The following is a 14,289-nucleotide window of genomic DNA, read 5'->3' as shown; positions in this document are numbered from 1 at the left end:
TGCCTTCCACAGCATTACAAAAGCAGTGCTTTTTCCACAAATGTATCACCTATGTATAGCTTACTCTAGGTAAACAATGCTGTTATGCAATTTACTGCTGTGACCAAGTTCTCTACTGATCTACTGATGGCAAAATAAGGCAAACAGATTTGTAGAATACAAAATAAAAGTCAGAGTTTATTCCATGAAAGTGAGTCACACAAGAACGGCTGTACAGAGAAGTTCCAGAGATGTTTATAATATGTGGTTATTTAAGACTAGACCGAGTAAAAACATTAGCTAAAATGCATTATCAATATTATTCATCATTGAATTATTGGTGGAGCCTCTTAAACCATATTGAATATTCATGAGATGCAGCTCAGACATAAGAAGGAGGATGAGGATGGGTGAGGAAGAGTAAAACTGTTTCAAAACTGTTTCCCGAGCTGGTATTATCTCTATTTCAGGGCTATGTGTTTGGGTTTAAAGAACAAGATGTACTATAAAGACCTTGAGTGTCCCACACTATTATCTTCTTGCAAACCTCACTGCAGAGTAACAAAGCTGAAGTTCACATAAGTTTAAGACCGATACAAGTTGGCTACTACACAATTAAAAATAATCTCACAAGCTGACCCCGAGGTCAGGTCTCGTCTCTGCTGCCAGCACTTTAAGTCAAGTAGTGTATGATTACATTCATACACGTTTTTTTTTGGTGGTATTTATAAATATGAAACTTTCCTGGCATATTTTCAACTTTCGGTTGTATTGTGGTCAAATTTCTCTTATCTGACTGGCTTTAACTTTGATTTTAATTACTTTTTCTAGAATATGAACACATAACATTAATGATAACTGGTTTTGTTGACATTTGAGTAGTTTGTTAAACATTTTCACTGTGGGGTTCTGGTCAAATCTGACTGGCCATAGAAAATGTTCCCGCTCGTTTATCCCTGACTTTCTCTCTCACACCCACCCAAACACCCTCCACATACATAAACTCAACATTATAATCAGAGTTGCCAGGGACAGGTTTTTTCTATGGCAAATTTGGAATGAGTTTGTGGGGGGAAATGCCAGTCTGTGGGTGGCGCTTTTTCGGTGTAGTTTAAAAATAGTCCGCACCCACCAAGAGCTTGTTTAAAAGCAAATTATCAGAATGAACTTTAATCAGTTTATGCAAGCATAGGCAAACCTATGGCAAACAAAGGGAATGTGTAAGTGCAGACAGTATCTACGATGTACAGAACCTTTTCTTTTATTATATTGTAAAGATTGGGAGTAGGGAAGGTGGATTATGGAGTGTCCACAATAAGACTATGACAAAAAAGGCATACTGCAGATACTGCAAATCAAACATTTACACACACACCATATAATGACTGAAAAAACAAAAGTAAAATTCACCTCCATTTTTGAATGCAAGACTTTTTGGAGTTATTTTTGAGTCTTTTTTTGGATTTTGCGAGATGTACTTGGGCTGGAGATTTTGCTGAGACCTGCCAATCCTGGTTATATTTTACTGTAGTTTGATCTCTGCTCTGCACCCCAAGGGGTGTAAAAACCAGCAACATGTGCAAGAAATGAAGAAAATGCATTTGCAAGGCACATGCCATTAAGATTAAACATTGACAATCATGTACATGAACACACACATGAGGGGTTTGCTAAAATAGATCATAAGTATATTTTTAAAAATGCTTTATTAACACTTTTAAGGGGCCTGGTCGATTTTGACAGAAAAGATGAAACCCTGATCAAACACAACACAACTGTTCCAGACATTTTTTTTTATTTACTATGACTGTACTTAACAGTATATATAACCTTCCATGTATTGTTTAATATCAACTACATGATAACAGCATCTCTCTTTTGTGTTGAAAGCTTTTTGGTTTTTCCCATGGTGATAGATTATACTTACATGTGTGTAACTTCAGTTCCTTTCCTAAACTGATAATTTTTTTTTGTTTTTTAAGGCTTTAGCTCAGGTATATTATAGGTGGATTTTCGCATCCCAACATCACCACAGAGTTCCTATATTTAATATAGGAATATTTATAAATATTTATATATGCATTTTAGATGAATTGATGATTTATTTTGCTTGGTAAACACCCAAAGTTTAAAACCAAATATTAATCAGTGCATAAATGTAGGACACATTCTTCTAAGATACACACCACACTACTAATACAAATATACTTTTCTAATATCATTATAGTGAAATATGTGAGAAAAACCTCCCCTTTTGATTTGGGTTATTGAGTGAATCACATTTCCCATTACATTGTTGCATTATCCAAATATAACTGTGCCATGCACTCAATTGTATTATAAGCAATTTCACCCTACATTAGCATCTGTTTCTTTTAGTAATAGAAATTTGTTGATGCATACCGCTCATGTTTAATCAGTGTTATTGGTATACAGTAGATTTGTGTTTTATGCTGGCTTTATTCATTCTTTTGTATTTTTTGCACTATTGTTAGGCTGGTCCATGGTTTTCTATGTTTTAACAGGGAGAGAGAGAGAGAGATTTGTATAAGAACTCTTCATATTTACATGAACTGGGAAATAGTTAAACATTGCAAATATTTACCACTAAGCTAGATTGATAAATAGGTATATAGTAATATTAATTCACTATGTGCATTGATAATTCATTATAACATGGCAATTAATCACTTTAAATTGATAAAATAATCATTTCTTTAATATTGATTCCTGAAATATATTTTTATGACTATTTTTATGATTTTTTTATAACACACACACACACTATATATATATATATATTATTGGTTCTTTCCTAATCTCATTAAAGCTTTTAACTACACTTGCATCTGTATCTACCTTGTTTACATGAGAAACATAAACATTAGAATTTGTGTGTAAGCCTTTATTTTATGAGTTATTTAATTTAGAATTATTTTTGCCTTTCTTGTCACCTTGTTTCAACTTCAGAAACAACACAGTGTTGTCAGTTACTTTCAGATTTCTGTTAGTGAATATTTTGTTCGAACTAATATTTTGTCCTCCTGCCCCATTTAAGTCTTAGATTGTCATAGTTTGGTCTGCTAACGCTCTAATGGGCTGAATATATTTATCTGAATATATTTATATACTTTAATAAGACATCAGTATTGTAGAATATCAATAAAAAGAATAATAAAGTGAGGTGAAATCATTCCAACTCCTGTGTGTGTGTGTGTGTGTGTGTGTGTGTGTGTGTGTGTGTGTCCCCTGCAGGAGAAGCAGAGGTTCCTGACTGATGTTCTTCATGAAGTGATGCTACTAGATGGCTTGGCAAGTTCTCATCCCATCTCTCAGGAGGTTTTTGAAGCTGCTGACATTGCAAGAGTTTTCGACTGGATTGCTTACAAAAAGGCAAATGTTTCTCCTGCATTTTCTTTAATAGGTTTAATCAATAATAAAAGCATATGGGTTGTTAGACCCAATAAAAATTAAAGATTTTTAAAAATTCAAATGCCCTGTTCAGTTTAAACTGTGCTGTTATATTAACATTAGTCTCATCCCCAAGATGCTCTGTGGGCCAGGGATAGAATTTATATATATATATATATATATATATATATATATATATATATATATATATATATATATATAGTATTTTTTTTCTGGCCACAAGCCTTTAGAATCTTGTAGGTTGAAATGGGATTTATCAGCACTTTTGTGTGTATGCACATCAATGCTTCTCAGTGGTAAAGAAACTTTTGAACAACGTTTTTGTTCTGTTTGGTTTTTTTTTGTTTTTTTTTTCCATGCAAGATCTTTTTCTAGAGTTTTGTTTTAAGAAGTTAATTGTAAGTAAACATGATACTCTTGCAAGTATTCATTATTCCATCTGTAATGCTTACAGCTGTCATATCTCAGCCCAGCCAGGACTCAGTTTCCCGAGAAGCAACACCCACTTCTAACATGGCCGCTAAGGACTACAATTCCCACACATGCATGCGCTCACCCTCCTTCTCGGGAAACTGCTGCACCCAGCTTCTTGGGAAACTGTGTCCGAGCTGGGCTGAGATATGACAACAGCAGTAAAAAAAAAATCCTGCCAAAGTCTGTGCAAGAAATCACAACCAAATTCACAAAATTTGTTAGTTAAATGCACATTTGGATTCATTTGACAATATGGCTTCCACCCTCCTTAATCAGCCACTTGAAATAAAATAGCACTTGATCCAGCACATCCAATTATTTTGCCTTTTTTTCCTCGACTACCAACAGATATGTCTGTACAAATTAATGAAGTCATAAGATATTAAATCAAGGTCTCAAAATCATAATGTGTGCATGGGATATAGCCTAATTTATAATGCTAATAATTCCCTATTGTGAATTACTGAATTAATAAAATAATGCCAGTGTTCAATGTGCTGTCCTATAACAAAAACATGCTGATGGTTTAAAGGATAAGCTCATATTAATTTAATTCATAATTTTATACAAATAAAAAATTGACCGTGGAGTTGATTACGATGCTGTATCCAGAACATTGTGGTTACATCAAATTGTCAGACAGTGGTGCTGGATTGAAAACTGCTCCTTTAGCTTATATTATGTAAGAAAAATGGGTTTTCATCACACACAGCTCTGTTTTTGGCAAGCCCCAACCTTCATGCATAACTTTTATACAGATTCTGAATAGCTTTTAAGTGCATAGATACATATGAGGTGCAATTTCTGTGTTAAATCCTCACTACACATGCTTACCTCAAATGTGACTACAAACCAGATAGAGCACATCAGATGGGGGGGAAAAAAGCACAGGTTAAGGGAAGCTAAAGAAACAATACATGCTGAACTACAGCAACAATAGTAGGACAAACATTAAACTAGTCTACACCAATAATAACTTTTGAAGTACTGTTTTTGAAGTAATCCAAAGAAACAAAACATGCTACAATAATGCAGCTGTACAAATGGTTCCTGATTCCAATACATTGTAATTTTTTTTCTCTCTAACCAGTCAAATTTTAGGAACCTACAGTATATATTACACACTACAGAGTGACAATCCACACCCAAAAAATCAAACACTCTTTAATGTCTCAGAATAGATAAAGCTTATTAGTGAGTCAGTTTCTTTATATTCATGACTTTTGAAGAAAGTTGTGCATTACAATATATTTTTGTATTGTATTTTTATATGACTGGATTGAACACTTGGGCTTACTTTATTTTCTCAAATTTAAATGCACTCTGAATTAATCATAGTGCCATTCCAAGTGAAATGATTTAAATTTCCTGCCTGCAGGTGAACAAGACCATAGTTCAATTAAATCTATTCTTTATCATGTCTGCGTAAGAGGAATGGCTTGAATAACAGAATAAGGTGTCAGCCTCAGGGGATCACACTCCCCCTCACACATACAAAAAGAAGAAATTGTTAATTTACTTACTTTTATTTTAAGGATATATACAGTGGATATAAAAGGTCTGCACAACCCTGTTAAAATGGCAGGTTTTTGTGAAGTAAAATAATTAAATTAAGATAAATCACATAAGATCTTTTCCTACCTTTGCAAAGTATACAAATAAAGTGAAAAACAATCAGAATTTATTTAGGGAAAAAAAAATAATAAAAAACTTACAATAACCAGTTGCATAAGTGTACACACTCCTACACTAATACTTTGTTGAAGCACCTTTTGCTTTTATTACACCACTCAGTCTTTTTGGGTAAGAGTCTATCAGCGTGGCACATCTTGACTTGGCAATATTTTCCCACTCTTTCTTGCAAAAAATATTCTAGATCCATCAAATTGAAGGGCATCTCCTGTGCACAGCCCACTTCAGATCCCTCCAAAGTGTTAGTTAGATTCAGGTCTTGGCTATGGTTAGGTCATTCCCAAACATCTCCTTTTGGTTAAGCCATTCCTTTGTTTACATCTTATTTGGATGTATGCTTTGGGTCTGAAAAGAGAGCAGATGCCTAGTAAGCTGTAAAATGTTTTGTACTAAAATTGACTGGTATTTGTAGCTATTCATGATTCCCTCCACCTTGATAAAAGCTACAGTTCAGAAGAAAAGCAGCCCTAAATCATAATGCTGCCACCACCATGCTTCACCACTGGTATGATGTTATTTTGGTGGTGTTTTTTTTATTTATTTGCACCAAACATACCTTTTTTGGAGTTATGGAATTATTATACCTTTTGGAGTTGGTCTCATCAGACCATAACACATTTTGTCACGTAGTTTAGGGTTATTTAGTTGAGCTTAGATTGTTGTCACATGCAGAGAGTTATCAGTACTTGTCAGATAATCCTGCTGCTCCATTAATGTTGCCAGATTTCTCTTGGCAGCCCCCAGTAAGTTTTTGCCTTGGAGAGCTGTCCTGTTCTTTGTTATGTCACTGTGGTGCTCCATTTTCTCTATTTGTTGATGATGGCCTTTAGGGTGTTCCATGGTACATTTAATCTTTTGGAAATTCTTTTATACCCTTCTCCTGATTGATACCTTTCAACAAGTGAGATACAATGCATGCTTTGAAAGCTCTTTGTGGACCATGGCTTCAGAAATCGAATGAATCCATGGTCCACAAAGAGCTTTCAAAGTTTCAACACAGCCACATCCCCAATTATAAAAGGGTGTGCACACTTACAAACCAGGGGTTTGTAACTTTTTAAATGTTTCCTATTTTTCTCTAAAAATGTTTTTGATTGTTTTTCACTTAATTTGTTTATGTTGTAATTTCACATTAAGGGTGGAAAATGTTCTGACATGATTTATCTTGGTTTAAATTTTTACTTCACAAAAACCTGCCATTTTAACAGGGATGTGTAGACTTTTTATATCTATTGTGCTTGTTTTGATATTAAATCTGAAAATTATAACGTAATACAAAAATGTGAAAAAAAAAAAAGTATATGAAATGCAGAGTATGTTCTGCATCAGGACTCAGCAATAACTCAGCAATAGGTGACATGGCTAACTGCAAGGAGACAGCTGGTTCAGAGAAACGTCGTGGTTACGCATGTAACCCTGTTCCCTGAGAAGGGAACGAGACATTGCATTTAGCATAACAGTATGGGAACGCCTTGCTCGTGTGACCGGTATCTGAAGTTTGTGTAAAATCATGCCTCTACTTATAGGCCTGCCATGATCAGGTGATGTGGCAATTAAGCACGTCGCATGATATATATATGGTACCTGTGAACCATGCCGCCAACCTCTATTATCTGAAGCGAAGACGCAATTCACAGGCCTGCCCTGGTATGACAGAGCTATGCAAAGTCTCGTTCCCTTCTCAGGGAACAGGGTTACATGTGTAACCCCGACGTTCCCTTTTAAAGGGAACTTCGACGTTGCATTTAGCATAACAGTATGGGAACGGGAATACCCACTCAGTCATACCGAGGGTACGGCCTGTTCAAAAAGACCCAAGCCCAAGGGTCACTGCAACACACTCGAGCCCGGGGTGGAATGAATATCCAGGCTGTAATAATGAAAGAATGTGTGTGGCGTAGACCATCCTGCAGCAGCACACACATCCCGCAAGGATACCCCGTTGGACAAAGCCTTCGAGGAGACGACCGCCCTAGTGGAATGAGCTCTTATGCCCAGAGGTGTGGAGGGACCGCGTGCCTCGTAAGCCATAGAGATTGCTTCCACTATCCAATTAGAGATGCGCTACTTTGACACAGCATCACCTTTACTGTCACTGCCAAAGCAGACCAGCAGCTGCTCCGACTTACGCCACTGGCCGGAGCGGTGGATGTAAGTACAGAGAGCCCTTACTGGACACAGCAGGTGCATCCTCTCTTGTTCCGGTGTGAGGAATGGAGGAGGGCAGAAAGCCTGCATCACCACAGGGTGGGCAGCCAATGTAGGCACTTTAGGAATATAATCCGGCCTAGGATACAGGAAGGCCTTGGCTAATCCAGGGGCAAAGTCAAGGCAGGAAGGGGCAATAGAGAGAGCTTGCAGGCCTCCCACTCGCTTGAGAAATGTCAGGGCCAGTAGAAGAGCTACCTTTAGAGTCAGAAGCTTCTCAGAGGCTGACTCTAAGGGCTAAAATGGGGCCCCTGACAGACCTTCCAGGACCACAGAAAGGTCCCAGGAAGGTATGCGCAGCCTGCAGATGGGCCTCAGTTGCCTGACACCACACATAAACCTCAAAGGTAGAGGATTTTGCCCCACAGAGGCTCCATCAACAGGGGCGTGGCTGGCCGAAAACCCTGATTGTAGAAGGAGCCAACCCCACTGAGAAATGTCCAGGACTCCAGGACTGTAGCTATTGCGCAGTTCACTGGGTCTACAGTGGATCCCTACGGATGGGAATCTCCCAAGGAGTGCCATCTAACAGGGATATTATCTCTGAGAACTATATTCGAGCTGGCCAATAAGGTGCTACTAGCAGCAGACATAGACTGTCTTTCCGAACTCTTGCTAGAACTTGTGGGAGCAGAGCGATCGGGGGAAAGGCATATAGACGTGACCTCGGCCACGTGTGCACCATGGTGTCCAGCCCCAATTGTGCAGGAAGAGTGAGGGCAAACCACAGCGGGCAGTGTGTTGTCTCCTCGGAGGCGAACACATCCACTTCCGCTTGTCCGAACCTCCGCCATATGGACTCCACCACTTGTGGATGGAGCCTCCACCCCCGGGCCTCAGCCCCTGCCTCGACAGGATGTCTGCCCCTACATTCTGGCTGCCCAGAATGTACATTGCACTCACTGACAAGAACTTTCCCTCTGCCCAGAGAAGGATTAGTTGCGCCTGCCTGAACAGGGGGCGTGAACGAAACCCTCCCTGGTGGTTGATATATAAGACCACCACTGTGTTTTCTGACACAACTAGCACATGGTGACCTCTCAACTGAGGAAGAAAGAATTTCAATGCTAGGAGTACGGCCCACATCTCTAGGCGATTTATATGCCACTCCAGATGAGGGCCGCTCCAAGACCGTGAGCTGGACAGCCATTTAAGACTGCACCCCAGCCCATGAGGGACACATCTGTCATTACCGTCTTGCGGTAAGGAGACGCCCCTAGAGTGTGACCCAAGGCTAGAAACTGCGGGCACCTCCAAATACTCAGAGCACGTAGGCATCACTGCATGACACTGATTACTCTCAGGGGTTTCATCCTCGGATGAAACCCCTGACTTTTCAGCCACCACTGAAACGGTCTCATGTGTAATAGGCCCAACAGTATGACGTTGGCTGGTGCTGCCATAAGGCCCAACAGTCTCTCGTAGAGACTGGAGGGGATCCCCAGACCTAGCTTTATCTTGCTCAAAGTTGATAGGATCGATCCTACGCATGTTGGGGATAGAAACGCTCTCATCGTAGTAGAATCCCATATAAACCCTAGAAAAGTTGTCCTCTGCAGTGGAGAAAGCCTACTTTTCTTGAGGTTCAACCTGAGCCCCAAGCTCCTCATGTGGGCGAGAACAACATCTCGATGATGAACCGCCTGTTCCCTGGATTGTGCTAGAATTAACTAGTCATCCAGGTAGTTTAGTACACGGATGCCCTGGAGTCGCAAGGGAGCCAGAGCTGCATCCATGCACTTTGTGAAGGTGCGAGGGGATAAAGCTAGCCCGAAGGGAAGAACCCGAATTTGGTATGTGTTGTCTCCACACGCAAACTTCAGGAACTTCCTGTGGCTGGGCGATATTCCTATGTGGAAATATGCATCTTTCAGATCTACTGTCACAAACCAGTCCTCAAACTGAATCTGTGGCACGATAAGTTTGAGCGTCAGCATCTTGAACCTGTATGTCCAAAGAGTACGGTTCAGATGACACAGATCTAAAATTGGCCGCATACTCCCAACTTTTTTGCGGACCAGGAAATAATGGCTGTAAAAACCTCCCTCCCTTAGGGAACGGGGTACATGTTCTATGGCCCCTTTGTCCAAAAAGGGAACTTACTTCCCGTGCTAACATCGGGCTCTGGTCTGTGCTGACTACTGTGGTGAGCACACCTCTGAACCGGGGGGGGGGGGGGGGGTCGAGCTATAAACTGGACCCAGTAACCCTTTTCTATGGTAGACAGAACCCATGGAGACACACTTGGCAGTAGTTTCCACGCTGCCCAATGTTCTTTTAGTGACATTAACTATTCCACATTCTATTGGAGGGAAAGCATCAGATTTTTCGTTGCCCTGTGCCCTGTTCGCTGACCAGAGAACACTGAAAACTTGGGGACCGCCTTGGCTAGGGGAGGCCCTACAGTAGCACTGGGGGCCACCTGCCCTAACAACCTCATGTCCCCTGATACGTCCCTCCACAGCCCCTCAGGACCGCTCTTCTTTGCCTGCTTGGCCTTTATGACTATTTTCAGATCAGGCCTAGTAGCAGACCGCGACTGTGGCCGCCCGGTTCCCCTGGCTGTCTGCGGGGGTTGGTGGGCTGCCATACTCGCCTTCTGAATCTCCCTCGCACTAGTGCTAGCCCGGGCTCTACTCGTGGATGCCCGGGTGAGCTCAAGACAACAGGGAAGGAACTGGCTTTTTTGAATGCCACCATATGTCGAGCTCACTCAGCAGGTCTGCTTGGTAGGCCTGCAACACTGTCATTGTCTGCAGTGACCCACAAGCAAGACTACTACTGCATAGGCTTGCCCACCAATGCCACGGTGACCTTACACGGTGGTTTGGATGGCAAAGCCAGCCCCTCTAATTACCTGCTGCCGATGGAGAGTGGTAGCTCGCAAGCACCTCCTCCACCTTCAGCACAGCTAAATAGCCATGCCGTTTATTCCCCACAATGGCCGAATAATCCAACATCGTGGGGTTATAAATATGGCTTATGCATGGTTTTCCCCCAGAAGCCTGATATCATGTCATGCACTTCTGGAAGAAAGGGGAGTTTCTGCAGTGTGAGGGATTTAGTTTCACTGGGGAGAAAAAGGCTCATCCAGCCTTAGTAATCACTTCAAGCAGCTCTTTATATGCTGCTCTCAGTTTTTAGCACATCCTTCTGGCTCCTTGGAGCCAGAGAGGAATTATTACTATTATTTTGTGTGTGGGGGGGGTTCCACTTTTTTTCCCCTTTTGGCTTTCCATAGCGGTAGGAGTAGTCACAACACGAGCTCCAAAATCCAGCGGAGAGCCGAACCCGGGAGACAGAGCAAGAGATAGAGCAGCGCTCGTCTCCGGCTCCTTTTCCGGATCCATAAGAGATCCCCCGAACCTGAGACGGCTAGCTGCCTCGGCAGCGGCCGGCCCAGATCCGTGAGGCTCTGAAACCCAACTCGCTTCGGCTTCCACGAAGAGCGCGAGTCGCGAGCCGAGCTGATTAAAGTAGGCGTTACCATGCGCAGCCTCTCGAGGCTGCCATCGCATGCTACATCCCTAGACACTTCACCTAGAAAGTGTGCACTATTCCCGTGTTGAAACGGGAGCAGGTGTAATACACTTCCTGAATTCTTTCTTGCTCATTACTTCCCTCTCTTTTCATTTGTTTTCTTTTCTTTTTTTCTAAAAAAGGGATAGAAAAGTTTAGAGATTTTGAGAAAATATCGAGTAGAAATGAAGCGTTTTTTGTCACACAAACAACAGACATGCAGTCTCGCTGAAGATAATAAAGCTGGCGGCGTGGTTCACAGGTGCCATATATATATAATCATATATCATGCGACGCGCTTAATTGCCACGTCACCTGATCATGGCAGGCCTATAAGTAGAGGCATGATTTTACACAAGCTTCAGATACCTGTCACACGCGCAAGGCGCTTCCCATACTGTTATGCTAAATGCAACGTCGAAGTTCCCTTTGAAAGGGAACAGAAATTTTTTTAGCCAGTTAGCAACATCTGAAGAGACGCAAATACTTGCTTGCTCAAACAACATTGCTTAGCAAAATAATATAATTTTGTAAATAAATGATTTTGTAATCATAAAACAGCATGTAGACTCTGTATTTAAAGATTTATATTCAAAGTTAATGGCAGGGCCTGGGGCTGGAATGATATGAAACAGCACTAAGGAAAAAAGTGCTTCTGGTTGTACAAGATGGCTGCTTTGATGGCTGCATGGCATGATTAAGTTCTCCTCATCTTTAACGATGATAGTCATATTATATGTCATTACTATATATATACAGGTCCCTCTGAAACTATTAGATTGGCAAGGCCAATATATTTGTTTGTGCTATACACCAAAGACATTTGGGTTTGAGATCAAAAGATGGATATGAGGATATTAGGATTTCAGCTTTTATTTCCTAGTATTTACATCTAGATGTGTTAAACAACATAAAACATACAACTTTTTGTATCAGACCACCAAACTTTTACTGTGGGTGAGCAAAAGTATTGGAACAGATAAGTCTTGAAGTAAATTTTAGTAAATAACACTTAATATTTCGTTTAATTTCCTTTGCTTGCAATAACTGCATCAAGTCTGCAACTCATTGGCACCACCAGACTGCTGGTTTCTTCTTTTGTGATGCTTTTTCAGGCTTTTACCGCAGCCTATTCAGTTGTTGTTTGTTTCGGCAGGTTTCTTTTTCAGTCTCCTCTTCAGGAGGTGAAATGCTGCTCAACTGGGTTAAAGTCTGGTGATTGACTTGGCCATTCTAAAACCTTCCTCTTTTTCTCCCTGATGAAGTCCTTGGTTGAGTTGGCACTGTGTTTTGGATCATTGTCTTGCTGCCTGATGAAGTTCCTCCTGATTAATTTGGATGCATTTCTTATGTAAACTGGAAGACAGATTGTTTCTATAGACTAACTGTAGGCTGTTTCTGTAGATTTACCATCGAGTTACATCATCAATAAAGATGAGTGAGCCTGTTTCAGAAACAGCCATGCAAGCCCAAGCCATGGCTCAACCTCCACCATGTTTCACAGATGAGATTGTATGTTTTGCATCATGAGCAAATACTTTCTTTCTCCATACTTTGGACTTTCCATCACTTTGGTTATGGTTAATCTTGGTTCCAGAACTTTTGTGGCTCATCTCTGAATTCCTTTGCGAAATACAATCTGTACTTCTTATTCTTACTGCTCATGAGTGGTTTGCAGCTTGTGGTATGGCCTCTATATTTCTGCTTTTGAGGTCTTCTTTGAACGGTTGATTGTGATACATTCACCCCTGCCCTGTTTTAGGTTTTTCTTCACAGCTCTCACAATGTCTTAGCCATCAACTGGTGTTTGTTTTCCTTGGCTGACCCATTTGGCCAAATGGCTTCAATGGCTTGCTTTTCTTCCATAGACAGCTTTCTGATCTTCCTGTTGGCCTATCCGTTTTAACAACAAATGCAGTCTTCACAGGTGAAACTAAAGTGTAAAACAAAGAGTAGATGTCAGTGCTATTCATTGTTTAAGCAGTCAATCTAACAGGACACACCTGGGTAACAAGAAACACCTGTCAGTCACATGTACCAATATTTTTGCTCGCCTACAAACTACGTAGCTATGTCCTATGCTATTTAACACATCTACATACAAATGCCAATACATGAAAGCTGAAATTGTAAACTCTTTTCTCATATTTCTCTTTTGAATTTAAATCCATATGTCTTCAGTCTACAGCAAAAAAAAATATTGAATTGGCCTTGCTGTTACAATATTTTTGGAGGGGATTGTAAATCATATTATGGCCTATATTGTGAAGAACTTTGTGGTTTGAAGCAAACATTTACTAAAAAAAATTCAGGATAATCGCCTCCCGAGTAGCACGGCAGAAGATCTTCATCCGGCCATCGAGAGTTCAAATCACTGGCCATCTGTAAACAATGGACCAAAATTATCTGTAGATGGAAGGGATGGCATACTCTTTCTCATGTCAATCACAGCATCACTAGCAATTGTTGTCTTCTTTGACCTTGTGTAAGCTGAGGAGAGCAGATAGGACTTTCCTACAATTATGTTGTGCTGCTCTATTTAAAAATATAAAGTTCACTGGCTCCATATGCTTTGGAGGAAGCACATGATAGCCTGCACCTTCCCTGATTGGTACCTGTCACCTGATGGGGGAAAGCTGGCTGGTGGTTGGGAATTGATAGAAGCAAACAATACAGGTTGGGTAAGATTCCATTACTTGTTAACCACATTAACCTCATAGGTACAGTGTAAAACTAAAGAAGAAAAAAAACCCCAGATATTTTGCTAAATAATAACTCTAAAGATTATTGGTAATTGACCAAGAGTTTGATTAATGAGAAGCAAAAGTAATATATTTTGCCAAAAAGTACCTTTATTTTGCCAACCAGTACCATGTCAGTGCGCCACTGGTTTCATTACTATTTAGGCATTGTGCGGTTTGGGATGCAGCCCTGAGTTCTCTCTATATGGCACTCTTAGTGATGGACAGAATTTCTTTTTGTTAA

At 40.5% G+C, this 14,289-nt stretch overlaps 1 protein-coding gene across 1 annotated transcript in view; it reads left to right on the top strand.

Annotated features, from left to right (window-relative positions):
* LOC128622969 (thyrotropin-releasing hormone-degrading ectoenzyme-like) overlaps positions 1 to 14,289 on the top strand; it is a 186,841-nt gene that overhangs the window by 118,368 nt on the left and 54,184 nt on the right. Inside the window, exon 6 of the mRNA XM_053649753.1 lies at positions 3,235 to 3,372. Coding sequence (XP_053505728.1) covers positions 3,235 to 3,372 — 138 coding nt within the window. The remainder of the gene's footprint in view (positions 1 to 3,234; positions 3,373 to 14,289) is intronic.

This window comes from Ictalurus furcatus, chromosome 19, assembly GCF_023375685.1.
Source record: "Ictalurus furcatus strain D&B chromosome 19, Billie_1.0, whole genome shotgun sequence".
NCBI classification, from domain to species: Eukaryota; Metazoa; Chordata; class Actinopteri; order Siluriformes; family Ictaluridae; genus Ictalurus; species Ictalurus furcatus.
Note: the sequence above shows the minus strand (reverse complement) of the source record. Positions and strands in the feature narration are given on the sequence as shown.